We start from the raw sequence: 14,668 nt of genomic DNA on the forward strand, positions 1-14,668 counted from the left end.
AACAAGAGGAGCCACTGAGGCAAATCTCTTAAGAATTTTCATAAAACAATTCCAACAATTCCATGAAGTATACAGAAGTGGTAGTAAGTAAAGAAAAACACATAGTGAGCAAAATAATTCAATGCGACATAAACTTAGCATTTAGTGAGACTTCTGGGTGACTAATTTAATGAGCAGAATGGGGATGGGAGAACAAAACCTGCAGAGAAAACCATGTGGCACCAGGAGTTAAAATGCCAGCAGTCAGCATCTCGTGTCATCCCAATTCATACCTCACCCATGCAGCCTTCTTTCATCATGTACTTCCTAACGTGACTCCAGATTCGAGTTTTAGATAGCAGGCTGCCACCGGTGGCCTGCTCAAATTTTTCATAACTTCCATATTTCTGTAAAGTCAGTTCCATAATATTGATGGACTGTAAAAAAAAAAAAAAACAACACAGATAATGAAAATAGCCTTGAATTATTTTGAGACGAGTAATAAGCCAGTTATATTCTTATTGATCATGACCTGTTCTGTGTTTATTGATTTCCAAATGAAACTGCAACTGAGGTACCACATCTAATCCTAAACACTGTTCACTCACTGTCACAAATTTTTACAAACATCTCAGTACTTAGAAATCCTCTGTGTTTGTTTCTCCTTCACCTGCTAAAGGACAAAGGTACTGCATACAGTGTCACCACCTGACAGGCTGAGGAGATAAGGCAGAGGGCTCCTTGGCTTCTCTAAGACCATTTGGTGGTTTGGCAAGAGAACTCACAGTGGAAGGTCTGTCTCCAGATTAATCACTAAATTATAACTGCCATTTGGATAAAAAAAATAATAGCCCCAATTTTCAAGAACACAAAAAAATAATCCACAATTCTTCTGTGACAATCTTATAAAATTTGAAGTTTTCCTGGGCTAGTCTTTCACAGAAAACAGTCTCAACATTACAAAAACATTTTCATCTTTCATTCAGGGCAGGGAGCCACCTACTTTTCATTCTTCATTAATTTTCACATCAAAAGAATATGAAAATTGAGATCTTTTCTAAACACAGATATACAGAAAGGAAGACTAGAAAAAAAAAAAAAAACCCTAGTAATGAATCAGAGATCCTTAGTATCTTGAAAAAGCCACAAGAAAGGAAAACATAAGGAAAAAAAAGAATCTTCAAAAGGCCTTTTGGGAAAGAAGCTAGAAAATGCAAATATATCTTATAGGAACTGAGAGAGAAGCTAGAAAATTCATGCTATGAAGTCTAGTTTTTTATTGTCAGACTAGTAAAGAGACTGAAACTATAAGCACTAGAATCAGACTACTTGCATTGCTGCCCTGGTTCTATCCACCTTCTGGCTTTGTGGCCATGGGCAAGTCACTAAACTTGTCAGTAAGCCTCCCATTTTTAAATGGGGTAACAATAATGTCTACTTCATGGTTTTGTTGAGAAAATTTAGTCAATCTTTTTAAAGTACAAATAAGTAGTCAATACCTGTCAATTATTATTACATCATCATCGTCATCATGATCGGTACATTCATTCTTTGTAAATGCCACCGCTGTACATAATATGCTCAACACAACTACAGAAAACGAACACACTACAAGTTACAATACAACATACATATCTCCACTGAAAAAATATGTATTACTAATAAACTAGGCATGTGACTTAAAGTTAGTGTAACAAGAAATGGCTTCGATAGGCTTTGCCTGGCTTCTGTTCCCAAAACTGTTCTTGAAAGCCTTGCAATTCAAACTGTGGTCGAAAGGCTGTGAGCTGGTTTCAGATGCAGAATTTTGCCCCCCACCATGCCTAGTGAATCAGAACATGCACTTTAACAAGATCCTCAGATGACTCATGTGCACGGTAAAAAGCAGCATCTCAGAGAATGGAAATATAGCATAAAAAGGCTACATTTTTTATATGACAACTCTGATTATTAAAAGAATAAAAGCACATAATTAAAAACCCATTTCAGCAGATTAGCAAATATTTTTTGCATACCCTAGTCTAATGATCCCAAGTCATCAATATATCAAACACGGTGAGAAGAAGGTAAGAAATTTGGCCTTAATTCCAGCAGAGACAGATGTGGTGCCTTCTATATTGGACTGACATTTAGACCTAAAAAAGGTTAAAGAATTTTTTTAATATAACTTGTAGTTGTATGTTTTTAAAGTATGTACTTAATTTTGGATAAAATTAGCTTTTCTAGCATATGCTTACTCACTAGAAAAACTGTCGTTATCTGGTTACTATGGTAGTCCCCGCTCATCTTCAGGGGATATGTTCTAAGACCCCAGTGGATGACTGACAATGCAGAGTACAAAAGCCTATGTACACTATTTTTTTCCTATATATACCCACCTATGATAAGGTTTAATTTATAAATTAGGCACAGTAAGAGTTTAACAATAACTATTAAATAGAACAATTGTAACAATACACTGTAATAAAAGTTAAGTGAATGTGGCCTCTCTCTCAAGATATCTTATGGTACCATAACCCACTCCTCTTCTTGTGATGTGAGATGATAAAATGACTGTGTGATAAGAAGGAAGGGGGGGCGAATGACACAGGCAGCGGCATGAGGCTACCACTGACCTTCTGACGATATGTCAGAAAGAGGATCATCTGCTTCCAGAGAGAGGTTGATCTCAGGCAACTGAAACTGCAGAAGGTGAAACCACAGATAAGGGGTACTACTGTGTTTATTACAGCAGATATAAAAGAATTTAGAGAATTAAGAAAAACTTAAATACAGGTGTTCCCTGTTATTGCCAATAAATGGTACTAGAAGGCTATTAAGTGTTCATATTTATTCATATTCCTAATAGGAAACAAAAATTTGATAGGAAGTTTACACTAAAAAGGTATCCTATAAATACAAGAAAGAAAACATACCTTGGCAGCTTAATAACATTTAGGCAACCTTTATGTATGCCTATGTACTAATTTTTTGATTTATCAATGAATGAATAAAAATAGTGGAGGCTGGGGAGGAGGGGGAGTGATTTTTCCATCAGAATGATATACAATAGCACATAACATCCTTCATTTCATCCTGATTTACGTGGCATCATAATGGTGGCAACACTACATGGGAGCTTGTGTTAATATGATGTCATGTCCAATCATTCTTTAAAGTGCCTATCCTATTGTTATCTCTACTGATTTCTTTCTTCAACTGTTTTTCAACTGGTCCAACCTAGGTAGATTTGTCAGTGATCACAAAGATCTCTAGTATCCTTCACTAACCTCAAGAAATAACTTCCCAATCCACCTGCATTATAATAACGCCCAGGCACAGAGACAGAAACAGTGGTTAAATGGGTGAATAAATTCAAGCATTAACAGAGACAGCAGAAATGTTGAGTGGTCACTTCATCAGTGAGTATTTTTATGTTACAATTTCTGCTGCTTTATGCAATCTCTTAACTGCAGGCCACAAAAATTTTAGGAGTATGATCTCAGCTTTGGAAAAAGGAAAAGGCAATAAACAATGTAAAAAGGCACAAGGAAGCCTGCAAGAATATACCCAAAGGCTGCTGCTCCTGTTTGGGATGGAGTGATAGATTGCACTGAGGTTTATTATCTGTACTTTTCAGAAGTTTTAAAATTCTTTACAATATGCATTTATTAGTGTTATGATCAAGAGGAAAAAGTCATTTTTCTTCAGTTTTACTGAGTTATGACTAACAAATACAAATAAAAATTGTGGGGGCAACTGGGTGGCTCAGTCAGTTAAGCGTCTGACTCCTGATCTCAGCTCAGGCCATGATCTCACGGTTCGTGAGATCGAGCCCTGAGTCGTGCTCTGTGCTGACATTGTGGAACGTTCTTGGGATTCTCTCTCTTCCTCTCTCTCTCTCTCTCTCTCTCTCTCTCTCTCTGTTCCTCCCCCACTCAGTGTATGTGCAAGTGTGCTCCCTCTCTCAAAATAAATAATAAACTTAAAAAATAAAATAAAAATGTGGCATATTTAGGTTGTACCATGTGATGTGTTTTTCTAAAGGTGTACAATGTAATGATTTAGTATATGTACACACTATGAAATGATTACTACAAGCAAATTGATTGACACAGCTATCACCTCACGTAGTTACCACTTTCTGTGTGGCGAAAACATCTAAGATCTTAGTATATTTCAAGTATACAATACAGTAATTTTAATTTTTTTAAGTTTGAGAAAGGGAGAGAGAGAGTAGGAGAGGGGAAGGGGAGGGGAGAGAGAGAGAATCCCAAGCAGGTTCTGCACTGTCAGCACAGAGCCGAACATAAGGCTTGAACCCATGAACCATGAGATCATGACCTGAGCTGAAATCAAGAGTCAGACACTCAACTGAGCCACCTACAATACAGTATTATTAACTATAATCATCATGCTGTACATTAGATCCCCAGGACTTATTCAGCTTATAACTGAAAGTTTGTACCCTTTGACCTACATCTCCCCATTCTCCCCCACAACCCATTTTTTTTTTTAAGAGAAAAGAAAGGAGAAGTTTATCTGCTCTCCCTTGAGTTCAGAGAATCCATATCTATACCACTTGGAGAATCAAGCTTTCACATACCTCATCCACATGGCAAATTACTTCTGAAAGGCAATAAATTTCATGTCAAATCTCTCTTCTCCATTAGTGTCATCATTTAAGTGAATCAGAAGACATTTCCCAGTATTATTTGGTCAGGAATTAAAACAAGAAGAAGCTTAATTATTTTTCTCCAATCATCACTTCCTTTTTTTAAAATTTTTTAAAGTTTATTTATGTATTTTGAGAGAAAGAAAAACAGCACATGAGCGGGGGGTGGGGGGCAGAGAAAGAGAGCAAGAATCCCAAGAAGGCTTTGCGTGCTGTCAGCCAGAGCCCAATGTGGGGCTCGAACTCATGAACTGTGAATCATGACCTGAGCGCAAGTCAAGAGTGAGATGCTTAACCAAATGAACCATTCAGGCGCCTCTCCAATCATCGCTTTCAATTTGCCATCCAGGATATCACCTTCCTATGTCCAAATATCTCAACTAGTTTCATTAGCTTTCCAATATTTTTCAAATATCAAAGAAAGTCCACTTCAAGTCAATTTAATCAACTTTAAAAGGTCAATCACATAGAATTTAAAGCGCTTTCCCCTCCCCGAGGACAGGCCAGGCCTGAGGCCTAAAGAACCTTCACTGGGAAAGAAAGGTATAATAGTGATTTCTTTCTCATTCCTCCCCGGTTTTCTAGGCCTCTCTTTCCCTTCAGCATACTGTGGGATGGGACAAAGGAAAAAACAATTCTGATGTAGCTGGTTCAGCTGCGGCCCTCCTTCCTCGACGTGAAGGCTGACACAGGCCTATCCTAGCCGGCACCTCCACTACAGCACGGCCACTACAAGAAGCCGCCTAGAGTGGACTACTAACAAAACTCTGAAATTTTAAAACACAGTAGGAAAAACCAAAAGACTTAACTGATTGTATACCCATTTTATGAAATACATGCAGTGACAATAATGCTGACAAAAAAGGTTGACAGTTTTTAATGATATGAGAAAATATAGGTATGTAAACAAAAATATACTAACCTCGATTATGAACATTAGGGATGGGACAAGGAAAACACACTAAATGTCAATAGTGATTATCTGTTAGCGACAGAATAATGGGATTTTATTCTCTTCTCTATACTTTTCCAACTTTCTATACTGAACATATATTTCTTTTATGACTGGAAAAATATAATGTTTAAGTGCCCTCTTCTTTGTAAACTCCGAGTCTTTCTATTTACCACCTACTTTCTCCCACTTGCCAGTTAGTCATTGATATCCTTTCTCTGGAGTATTTGTGTTTAAAAAAAAAGAACACATGGGGGGAACAATCTTAACAATTCAAATATTTTTCTATAGATTTTTAGGCAGAGCAGATTGCTGGTAGAAAGAGTTGGTATGGCTTGCACACTTGAGGCCTCCTCATGGAGGAAGCAGCCACTTGCCTCAGCCATGTGAAGATCTAGCCCTGACTTACCTGTAAATATCAAATGTATTCTCTGCTGCCTTCCAACCATAAGAATAGCAAACACAAACAGAAGCAATCAGATATTACATAGTTTTACTGATCAGTTTTAAAAGTTTGGAACCAAATCATCTTAATATATAGACAACCCTATTGCCCAGGTCTTAGTTCCCTAATCTGGAGGAATGTGACCTTGTTTCTTGCTTTTGTGTCCATCTTACAACTATGCCAACTCTTCCATCACCGTGTTAGAAAATGATATAACAGAATCTCCTCTTGAGTTCTATAAGAACAGTATCAGGTAGGATATTTCTTCCTAAAAATGGGCTGAAATATGCCACCAGTTTTGCCTTTTAAAATTGGACCAAAAACCATTATTTTTTTGCTAAATTATGAATCAATACCAGAGTAATAGAGAATAGAGAATCAATATTGGTATCTCTGCTCATATCAACTATTTCTGAATCCTTCCTCTTTATAAGAGGATGTTCTGAAGCTTTGTATATCTTACAGACATAAAAACAAATAGATTTTCAGAGAGCTCAAACCTAGAGCAAAAAGGAAGTAAATACAAACAAACAATTGTTCAGCATGAAGGAAATGATCCTATCTCTCCCCTGATCTAGATGTTATTTATAATGTTATGTAAAATAAAACATAAAAATAAAAATAAAACATTCTTCATAATGCTACAGCACTACCACCTCATCACCCTGAATCACTCTTATTCTCCTCTAGGAAAACAAGAAGCGGGGTGCCTAGGTGGCTCAGTCGGTTGAGTGTCTGACTCTTCATTTTGGCTCAGGTCACGATCTCACAGTTTGTGAGATGAGCCCCGCGTTGGGCTCTGCGCTGACAGCATGGAGCCTGTCTGGGATTCTCTCTCCCTTTCTCGCTCTCTGCTCTCCCCTGCTCTTTCTAAACTCTCTCTCTCAAAAAAAAACCAACCAACCAACCAAACAAACAAAACCAAAAACCCCAGAATTGTATAATCAGGAAGACGGCAAAATAAGAGGACCCTAAACTCACCTTGCCACATGGATACAACTAGGTAACACTCATATCAGTGTAAATAACCCAGAAAATGGGAAGACTGGCAAAACAAACTCCACAACTAAAGGTACAGAAGAGGCCACAATGAAGAGGGTAGGAAGGGTAGAAGTGTGGTAGGGAGCTAAACAGGCCATCTGCAGGAGGGAACCCGTGGACGCAGAGGGGGGAGAGAAACAGATCCTCTCACTGGGGAGCCCACATGAGGAAGACAAATCCCCACATCATTTAAATCAGAAAACCAGAGAATATGAATTTCACTAGTTTTTACAACCAGTGGGACTTAAAGCCTAGAATTTACCATTATCAGCTGGCTCAGCTCTGAGAGAACCCAGAAGGCAAATGAAAACTGAGTCCCCACCCTTAAGGGGACAGCACAATAAACATCCCAGAGAGATATACAGAAGCAGCAGTTTGAAAAATGCCTGGGGCATAAGGGAGGGAGAGTGATTTACTAATTGCAGAGCCTGTTCCAGTGGGGCAGATTAAACTGGGAGGCTCCTCCAAGAACAAAGGAGCTGGCAGGGCCATTTCCCTCGCCTACCCCCAGCATAAACACATGCTACCTGCAGGGATCACCACACTCCCTACCTAACTTGCTTACAACCTACCCTGCCCCCTCCAGCCAGGCCAGCCTCAGTCCCTGTGCTCCAAGTCCCCTCCAGAAGACCAGCGCAAACCTTGCCAACACCATCTGCCGACTGTGAGCTTTTGCAGGGCCTCCTGTGGGAGACACATGCACCTTGTTAAAACTGGGATTTATTCCTGGGATGCAAGGGTGATTCAATATTTGCAAATCAATCAAAGTGATATATCACATCAACCAGAGAAAGGATAAAACTATATGATCATCTCAATAGATACAGAGAAAGCATCTGACAAGTACAACATCCATTTATGGTAAAAACTGGGGACAAAGTAGGTCTAGAGGGAATATACCTCAACATAATAAATTAAAACCCACAAGGGCACCTGGGTGGCTCAGTTGGTTAGTGTCCAACTTGATTTCAGCTCAGGTCATGCTCCCAAGGTCATGGGATCAAGTCCTGTGTCAGGCTCCATGCTAAACATGAAGCCTGCTTGAGATTCTCTCTCTCCCCCTCGGTCCCTCTCACCTATTTGTTCTCTTTCTAAAAAAAAAAAAAAAAAAAAAAAAAAAAAAATTTATTTATATAAAAAAAAGAAAAGTCCACAGCTAACATTATTCTCAATAGGGAAAAACTGAGAGCTTTTCCCCTAAGGTCAAGAACAAGACAAGGATGTCCACTCTTACCACTTTTATTCAACACAGTACTTAAAGTCTTAGCCACAGCAATCACACAAGAAAAAGAAATAAAAGGCACCCAAATTGGTAAGGAAGAAGTAAAACTTTCACTATTTACAGATGACATATTATATATAGAAAACCCTAAAAACTCTATCCAACAACTATTAGAACTGATAAATGAATTCAGTAAGGTTGCAGGATACAAAATCAATGTACAGAAAGCTGTTGCATTTCTATACACTAATAATGAAATAGCAGAAAAAGAAATTAAGAAAATAATCCTATTTATAATTGTACCAAGAATAATAAAATACCTAGGAATAAATATAACCAAGGAGGTGCAAGACCTGTACTCTGAAAACTATAAAACACTGACTGAAAGAAATTGAAGATGACACAAATGGAAAGACAGTCCATGCTCATGGATGGGAAGAACGAATATTGTTAAAATGTCCATACTACCCAAAGCAACCTACAGATTAAAAAAATTTTTTTATGTTTATTTAGTTTTGAGAGAGAGAGTGCAAGCAGAGGAGGGGCAGAGAGAGGGAGACACAGAATCCGAAGCAGGCTCCAGGCTCTGAGCTGTCAGCACAGAGCCCGACGCAGGGCTCAAACTCACGAGCTGTGAGATCATTACCTGAGCTGAAGTCAGACGCTTAACCAACTGAGCCACCCAGGCACCCCAGCAACTGACAGATTTAAAGTAATCCCTCCCTATCAAAATACCAACAGCATTTTTCACAGAACTAGAACCAACAATCCTAAAATTTGTATGGAACCACAAAGACCCCAAATAGCAAATGCAATTTTGAAAAAGAAAAACAAAACTGGAGGTATCACAATTCCAGTCTTCAAGTTACATTACAAAGCTGTAGTAGCCCAAACAGTATGGTACTGCTACAAAAATAGAATGGAACAGAAGAGAAAACCCAAAAAGAAACCCACAATTATATGGTCAATTAATCTTTAACACAGGGGGCAAAAATATGCAATAGGAAAAAGATAGTTTCTTCAACAAATGGTGCTGGGAAAACTGGACAGCTATATGCAAAAGAATGAAACTAGACCAATTTCTTACACCATAAAAAAAATAAACTCAAAACACATTAAGAACCTAACTGTGAGACCTAAAACTATAAAAATAGCAGAAGAAACCACAGGAAGTAAGGTCTCAGCCACAGCAACATTTTTCTAGATATGTCTCCTTCTGAGGCAAGGGAAACAAAAGCAAAAATAAACTATTGGGGCTACATCAAAATAAAAAAGCTTCTTCTGCACAGAAAAGGAAACCAACAAACCAAAAACAACCTAGTGAATGGTAGAAGATATTTGTAAATGACATATGCAATAAAGGGTTAGTATCCAAAATACATAAAGAACTTATACAACTGAACACCAAAAAATCCTCAAAATAATCCAATTAAAAATGGGCAGAAAACATGAACAGACATTTCTCCAAAGAAGACAAACAGATAGCCAAAGGACACATGAAAAGACACTCAACATCACTCATCATTAGGGAAAGGCAAATCAATACCCCAATGAGATTTCACCTCACACCTGTCAGTGTTTTAAAATAAAAAACACTTTTTCTGATGGAAAGATGGCAGCATAGGAGGACGCTGGGCTCCCACACCCTGCTGATCACTTAGATTCCACCCACACCTGCCTAAATAACCCAGAAAACCGCCAGAAGACTAGCAGAAAGGACTCTCCAGAGCCAAGCATAGACAAGAGGCCCACAAAAAAGGGTAGGGAGGGCGGAGAGGTGGTGTACGCTACACGGACTGGCAGGAGGGAGCCAGGGCTGTGGAGGGGCAGCCCGCCGGCAAGGTAGAGCCCCCGAGTCTGACTTGCAAAAGTGGAGGGGCCAGACTGCGTGAGTTCTGACAGCCAGCGGGACTTGACATCTGGAATGTTAAAAGCCAACAGCTCTGCTCTTGGAGAGCAGGAGGGCTAGAGGACAACGGGAGGGAGAGTTGTTGAGCCCTGGAGGACAGAGCTCAGCTTGGCGGGGAACAAAGGTGCTGGCCAGCGCCATCTCCCTCGCCCATCCCCCAGCCAAAATCCCAAAGGGAACCAGTTCCCGTCAGGGAACTTGCTTGCACCGCGCAGACACCCAACACTGTGCTTCTGCAGATCCATCCCTCCAACAGGTCTGCCTCCCTCCTGGTGCTTCAGGGCCCCTCCCGAAGCGGACCACCAAAGGCAAAGCGAGCTGAGTCTGCCTCTCCCGCCCCTGTGCACCTTGCGGACCCACCCCAGCTAATACGCCAGATCCCATCGAAACAGCACCACAAGCTGGCAGTGTGCAAGTAGCCCAGACAGAGGCCACACCACTCCACAGTGAGTCCTACCCCTGGGAGAGGGGAAGATAAGGTACACACCAGTCTGACTGTGGTCCCAGCGGTGGGCTGGGGGCAGACAATGGGTCTGACAGCAGTTACTCCAGACAGCACAGAGGAAGAGCCCTGCAGTTCCGTGCCACTCCAGGGACTATTCAAATTGACAAACAGAAGAATTCTCCTCAAAACAAACCCCAGGAAGTAGTGACAGCTAACAAACTGATCAAAAACGATTTAAGCAATATAACAGAAAATGAATTTAAAATAATAGTCATAAAATTAATCACTGGGCTTGAAAAAAGTAGAGGACAGCAGAGAATCTACTGCTACAGAGATCAAGAGACCAAGAAACAGTCAGGAGGAGCTAAACAATGCTATAAATGAGCTGCAAAATCAAATTGAGGCAACCACAGCTCGGATTGAAGAGGCAGAGGAGAGAATAGATGAATTAGAAGATAAAATCATGGAAAAAGAGGAAGCTGAGAAAAAGAGATATAAAAAAAATCCAGGAGTATGAGGGGAGAATTAGAGAACTAAGTGATGCTATGAAATGCAATAATATACGCATAATTGGGATTCCAGAGGAGGAAGACAGAGAGAAAGGTGCTAAAGGTGTACTTGAAGAAATCATAGCTGAGAACTTCCCTGATCTGGGCAAGGAAAAAGACATTGAAATCCAAGAGGCACAGAGAACTCCCTTCAGACATAACTTGAATCGATCTTCTGCATGACATATCATAGTGAAACTGGCAAAATACAAGGATGAAGAGAAAATTCTGAAAGCAGCTAAGGATAAACATGTTCTAACATATAAAGGGAGACCGATAAGACTAGTGATGGATCTATCTACTGAAACTTGGCAGGACACAAAGGAATGGCAGGAAATCTTCAATGTGATGAACAGAAAAAAATATGCAGCCGAGAATCCTTTATCCAGCAAGTCTGTCATTTAGAATAGAAGGAGAGATAAAGGTCTTCCCAAACAAACAAAAACTGAAGGAATTCGTCACCACTAAACCAGCCCTACCAGAGATCCTAAGAGGGATCCTGTGAGACAAAGTACCAGAGACATCACTACAAGCATGAAACCTACAGACATCACAATGACTCTAAACCCATATCTTTCTATAATAACACTGAATGTAAATGGACTAAATGCTCCAACCAAAAGACACAGGGTATCATAATGGATAAAAAAAAAAAACCAAGACCCATCTATTTGCTGTCTACAAGAGACTCATTTTAGACCTGAGGACACCTTCAGATTGAAAGTGAGGGGATGGAGAACTCTCTATCATGCTACTGGAAGTTAAAAGAAAGCTGGAGTAGTCATATCAGACAAACTAGACTTTAAAGGCTATAACAAGAGATGAAGAAGAGCATTATATAATAATTACAGGGTCTATCCATCAGGAAGAGCTAATAATTATAAATATCTATGCGCCGAATATAGGAGCCCCCAAATATATAAAACAATTACTCACAAACATAAGCAACCTTATTGATAAGAATGTGGTAATTGCAGGGGACTTTAATACTCCACTTACAACAATGGATTGATCATCTAGACACAGGATCAATAAAGAAACAAGGGCCCTGAATGATACATTGGATCAGATGGACTTGACAGATATATTTAGAATTCTGCATCCCAGAGCAACAGAATATACTTTCTTCTCGAGTGCACATGGAACATTCTTCAAGATAGATCGCATAATGGGTCACAAAACAGCCCTTCATAAGTATATAAGAATTGAGATCATACCATGCATACTTTCAGACCACAATGCTATGAAGCTTGAAATCAACCACAGGAAAAAGTCTGGAAAACCTCCAAAAGCATGGAGGTTAAAGAACACCCTACTAAAGAATGAATGGGTCAACCAGGAAATTAGAGAAGAAATTAAAAAATATATGGAAACAAATGAAAACGAAAATACAACAATCCAAACGCTTTGGGATGCAGCGAAGGCAGTCCTGAGAGGAAAATACATAGCAATCCAGGCCTATCTCCAGAAACAAGAAAAATCCCAAATACAAAGTGTAACAGCACACCTAAAGGAAACAGAAGCAAAACAGCAAAGACACCCCAAGCCCAGCAGAAGAAGAGAAATAATAAAGATCAGAGCAGAAATAAACAATATAGAATCCAAAAAAACTGTAGAGCAGATCAATGAAACAAAGAGTTGGTTTTTTGAGAAAATTATCAAAATTGATAAACCTCTAGCCAGGCTTCTCAAAAAGAAAAGGGAGATGACCCAAATAGATAAAATCATGAATGCAAATGGAATTATTATAACCAATCCCTCAGAAATACAAGAAATTATCAGGGAATACTATGAAAAATTATATGCCAACAAACTGGACAACCTGGAAGAAATGGACAAATTCCTAAACACCCACATACTCCCAAAACTCAAACAGGAAGAAATAGAAAGCTTTAACAGACCCATAACCAGCGAAGAAATTGAATCAGTTATCAAAAATCTCCCAACAAACAAGATGGCTTATTGGGGACCAGATGGCTTCCCCAATTCTACCAGACGTTTAAAGCAGAGAAAATACCTATCCTTCTCAAGCTATTCCAAAAAATAGAAAGGGAAGGAAAACTTCCAGACTCATTCTATGAAGCCAGCATTACTTTGATTCCTAAACCAGACAGAGACCCAGTTAAAAAAAGAGAACTACAGGCCAATATCCCTGATGAATATGGATGCAAAAATTCTCAATAAGATACTAGCAAATCGAATTCAACAGCATATAAAAAGAATTATACACCATGATCAAGTGGGATTCATTCCTGGGCTGCAGGGCTGGTTCAGCATTCGCAAATCAATCAACGTGATACATCACATTAATAAAAGAAAAGAACCATATGATCCTGTCAATCGATGCAGAAAAAGCATTTGACAAAATTCAGCATCCTTTCTTAATAAAAGCCCTCGAGAAAGTCAGGATAGAAGGAACATACTTAAACATCATAAAAGCCATTTATGAAAAGCCCACAGCTAATGTCATCCTCAATGGGGAAAAACTGAGAGCTTTCTCCCTGAGATCAGGAACACAACAGGGATGTCCACTCTCACCGCTGTTGTTTAACATAGTGTTGGAAGTTCTAGCATCAACAATCAGACAACAAAATGAAATCAAAGGCATCAAAATTGGCAAAGATAAAGTTAAGCCTTCACTCTTTGCAGATGACATGATATTATACACAGAAAACCCAACAGACTCCACCAAAAGTCTGCTAGAACTGATACATGAATTCAGCAAAGTCACAGGATACAAAATCAATGTACAGAAATCAGTTGGATTCTTATACACTAATAATGAAGCAACAGAAAGACAAAGAAACTGATCCCATTCACAATTGCACCAAGAAGCATAAAATATCTAGGAATAAACCTAACCAAAGATGCAAAAGATCTGTATGCTGAAAACTATAGAAAGCTTATGAAGGAAATTGAAGAAGATATAAAGAAATGGAAAAACAGTCCATGCTCATGGATTGGAAGAATATTGTTAAAATGTCAATACTACCCAAAGCTATCTACACATTCAATGCAATCCCAATCAAAATTGCACTAGTATTCTTCTCGAAGCTAGAACAAGCAATCTTAAAATTTGTATGGAACCACATAAGGCCCCAAATAGCCAAAGTAATTTTGAAGACCAAAGCAGGAGGCATCACAATCCCAGACTTTAGCCTCTACTACAAAGCTGTAATGATCAAGACAGCATGGTATTGGCACAAAAACAGACACATAGACCAATGGAATAGAATAGAAACCCCAGAACTAGACCCACAAAAGTATGGCCAACTAATCTTTGACAAAGCAGGAAAGAATATCCAATGGAAAAAAGTCTCTTTAACAAATGGTGCTGGGAGAGCTGGACAGCAACATGAAGAAGAATGAAACTAGACCACTTTCTTACACCAGTTACAAAAACAAACTCAAAATGGATAAAGGATCTGAATGTGAGACAGGAAACCATCAAAACCCTAAAGGAGAAAGTAGGA

At 39.1% G+C, this 14,668-nt stretch overlaps 1 protein-coding gene across 5 annotated transcripts in view; it reads right to left on the reverse strand.

Annotated features, from left to right (window-relative positions):
- The window catches only part of KIAA0895 (KIAA0895 ortholog), a 76,045-nt gene that overhangs the window by 21,444 nt on the left and 39,933 nt on the right, over positions 1–14,668 (reverse strand). For 4 of the 5 annotated variants that reach the window (XM_007078574.3, XM_042969995.1, XM_042970005.1 and 1 more), the window contains one exon: positions 273–416. In XM_007078574.3, the coding sequence (XP_007078636.1) occupies positions 273–416 (144 nt within the window). Of the gene's footprint in view, positions 1–272; positions 417–1,994; positions 2,115–14,668 lie in introns of those variants that run through there. The other variant, XM_042970011.1, reaches the window with a different exon arrangement.

The sequence above is a fragment of the Panthera tigris genome, chromosome A2, assembly GCF_018350195.1.
Source record: "Panthera tigris isolate Pti1 chromosome A2, P.tigris_Pti1_mat1.1, whole genome shotgun sequence".
In the NCBI taxonomy this organism is placed as follows: domain Eukaryota; kingdom Metazoa; phylum Chordata; class Mammalia; order Carnivora; family Felidae; genus Panthera; species Panthera tigris.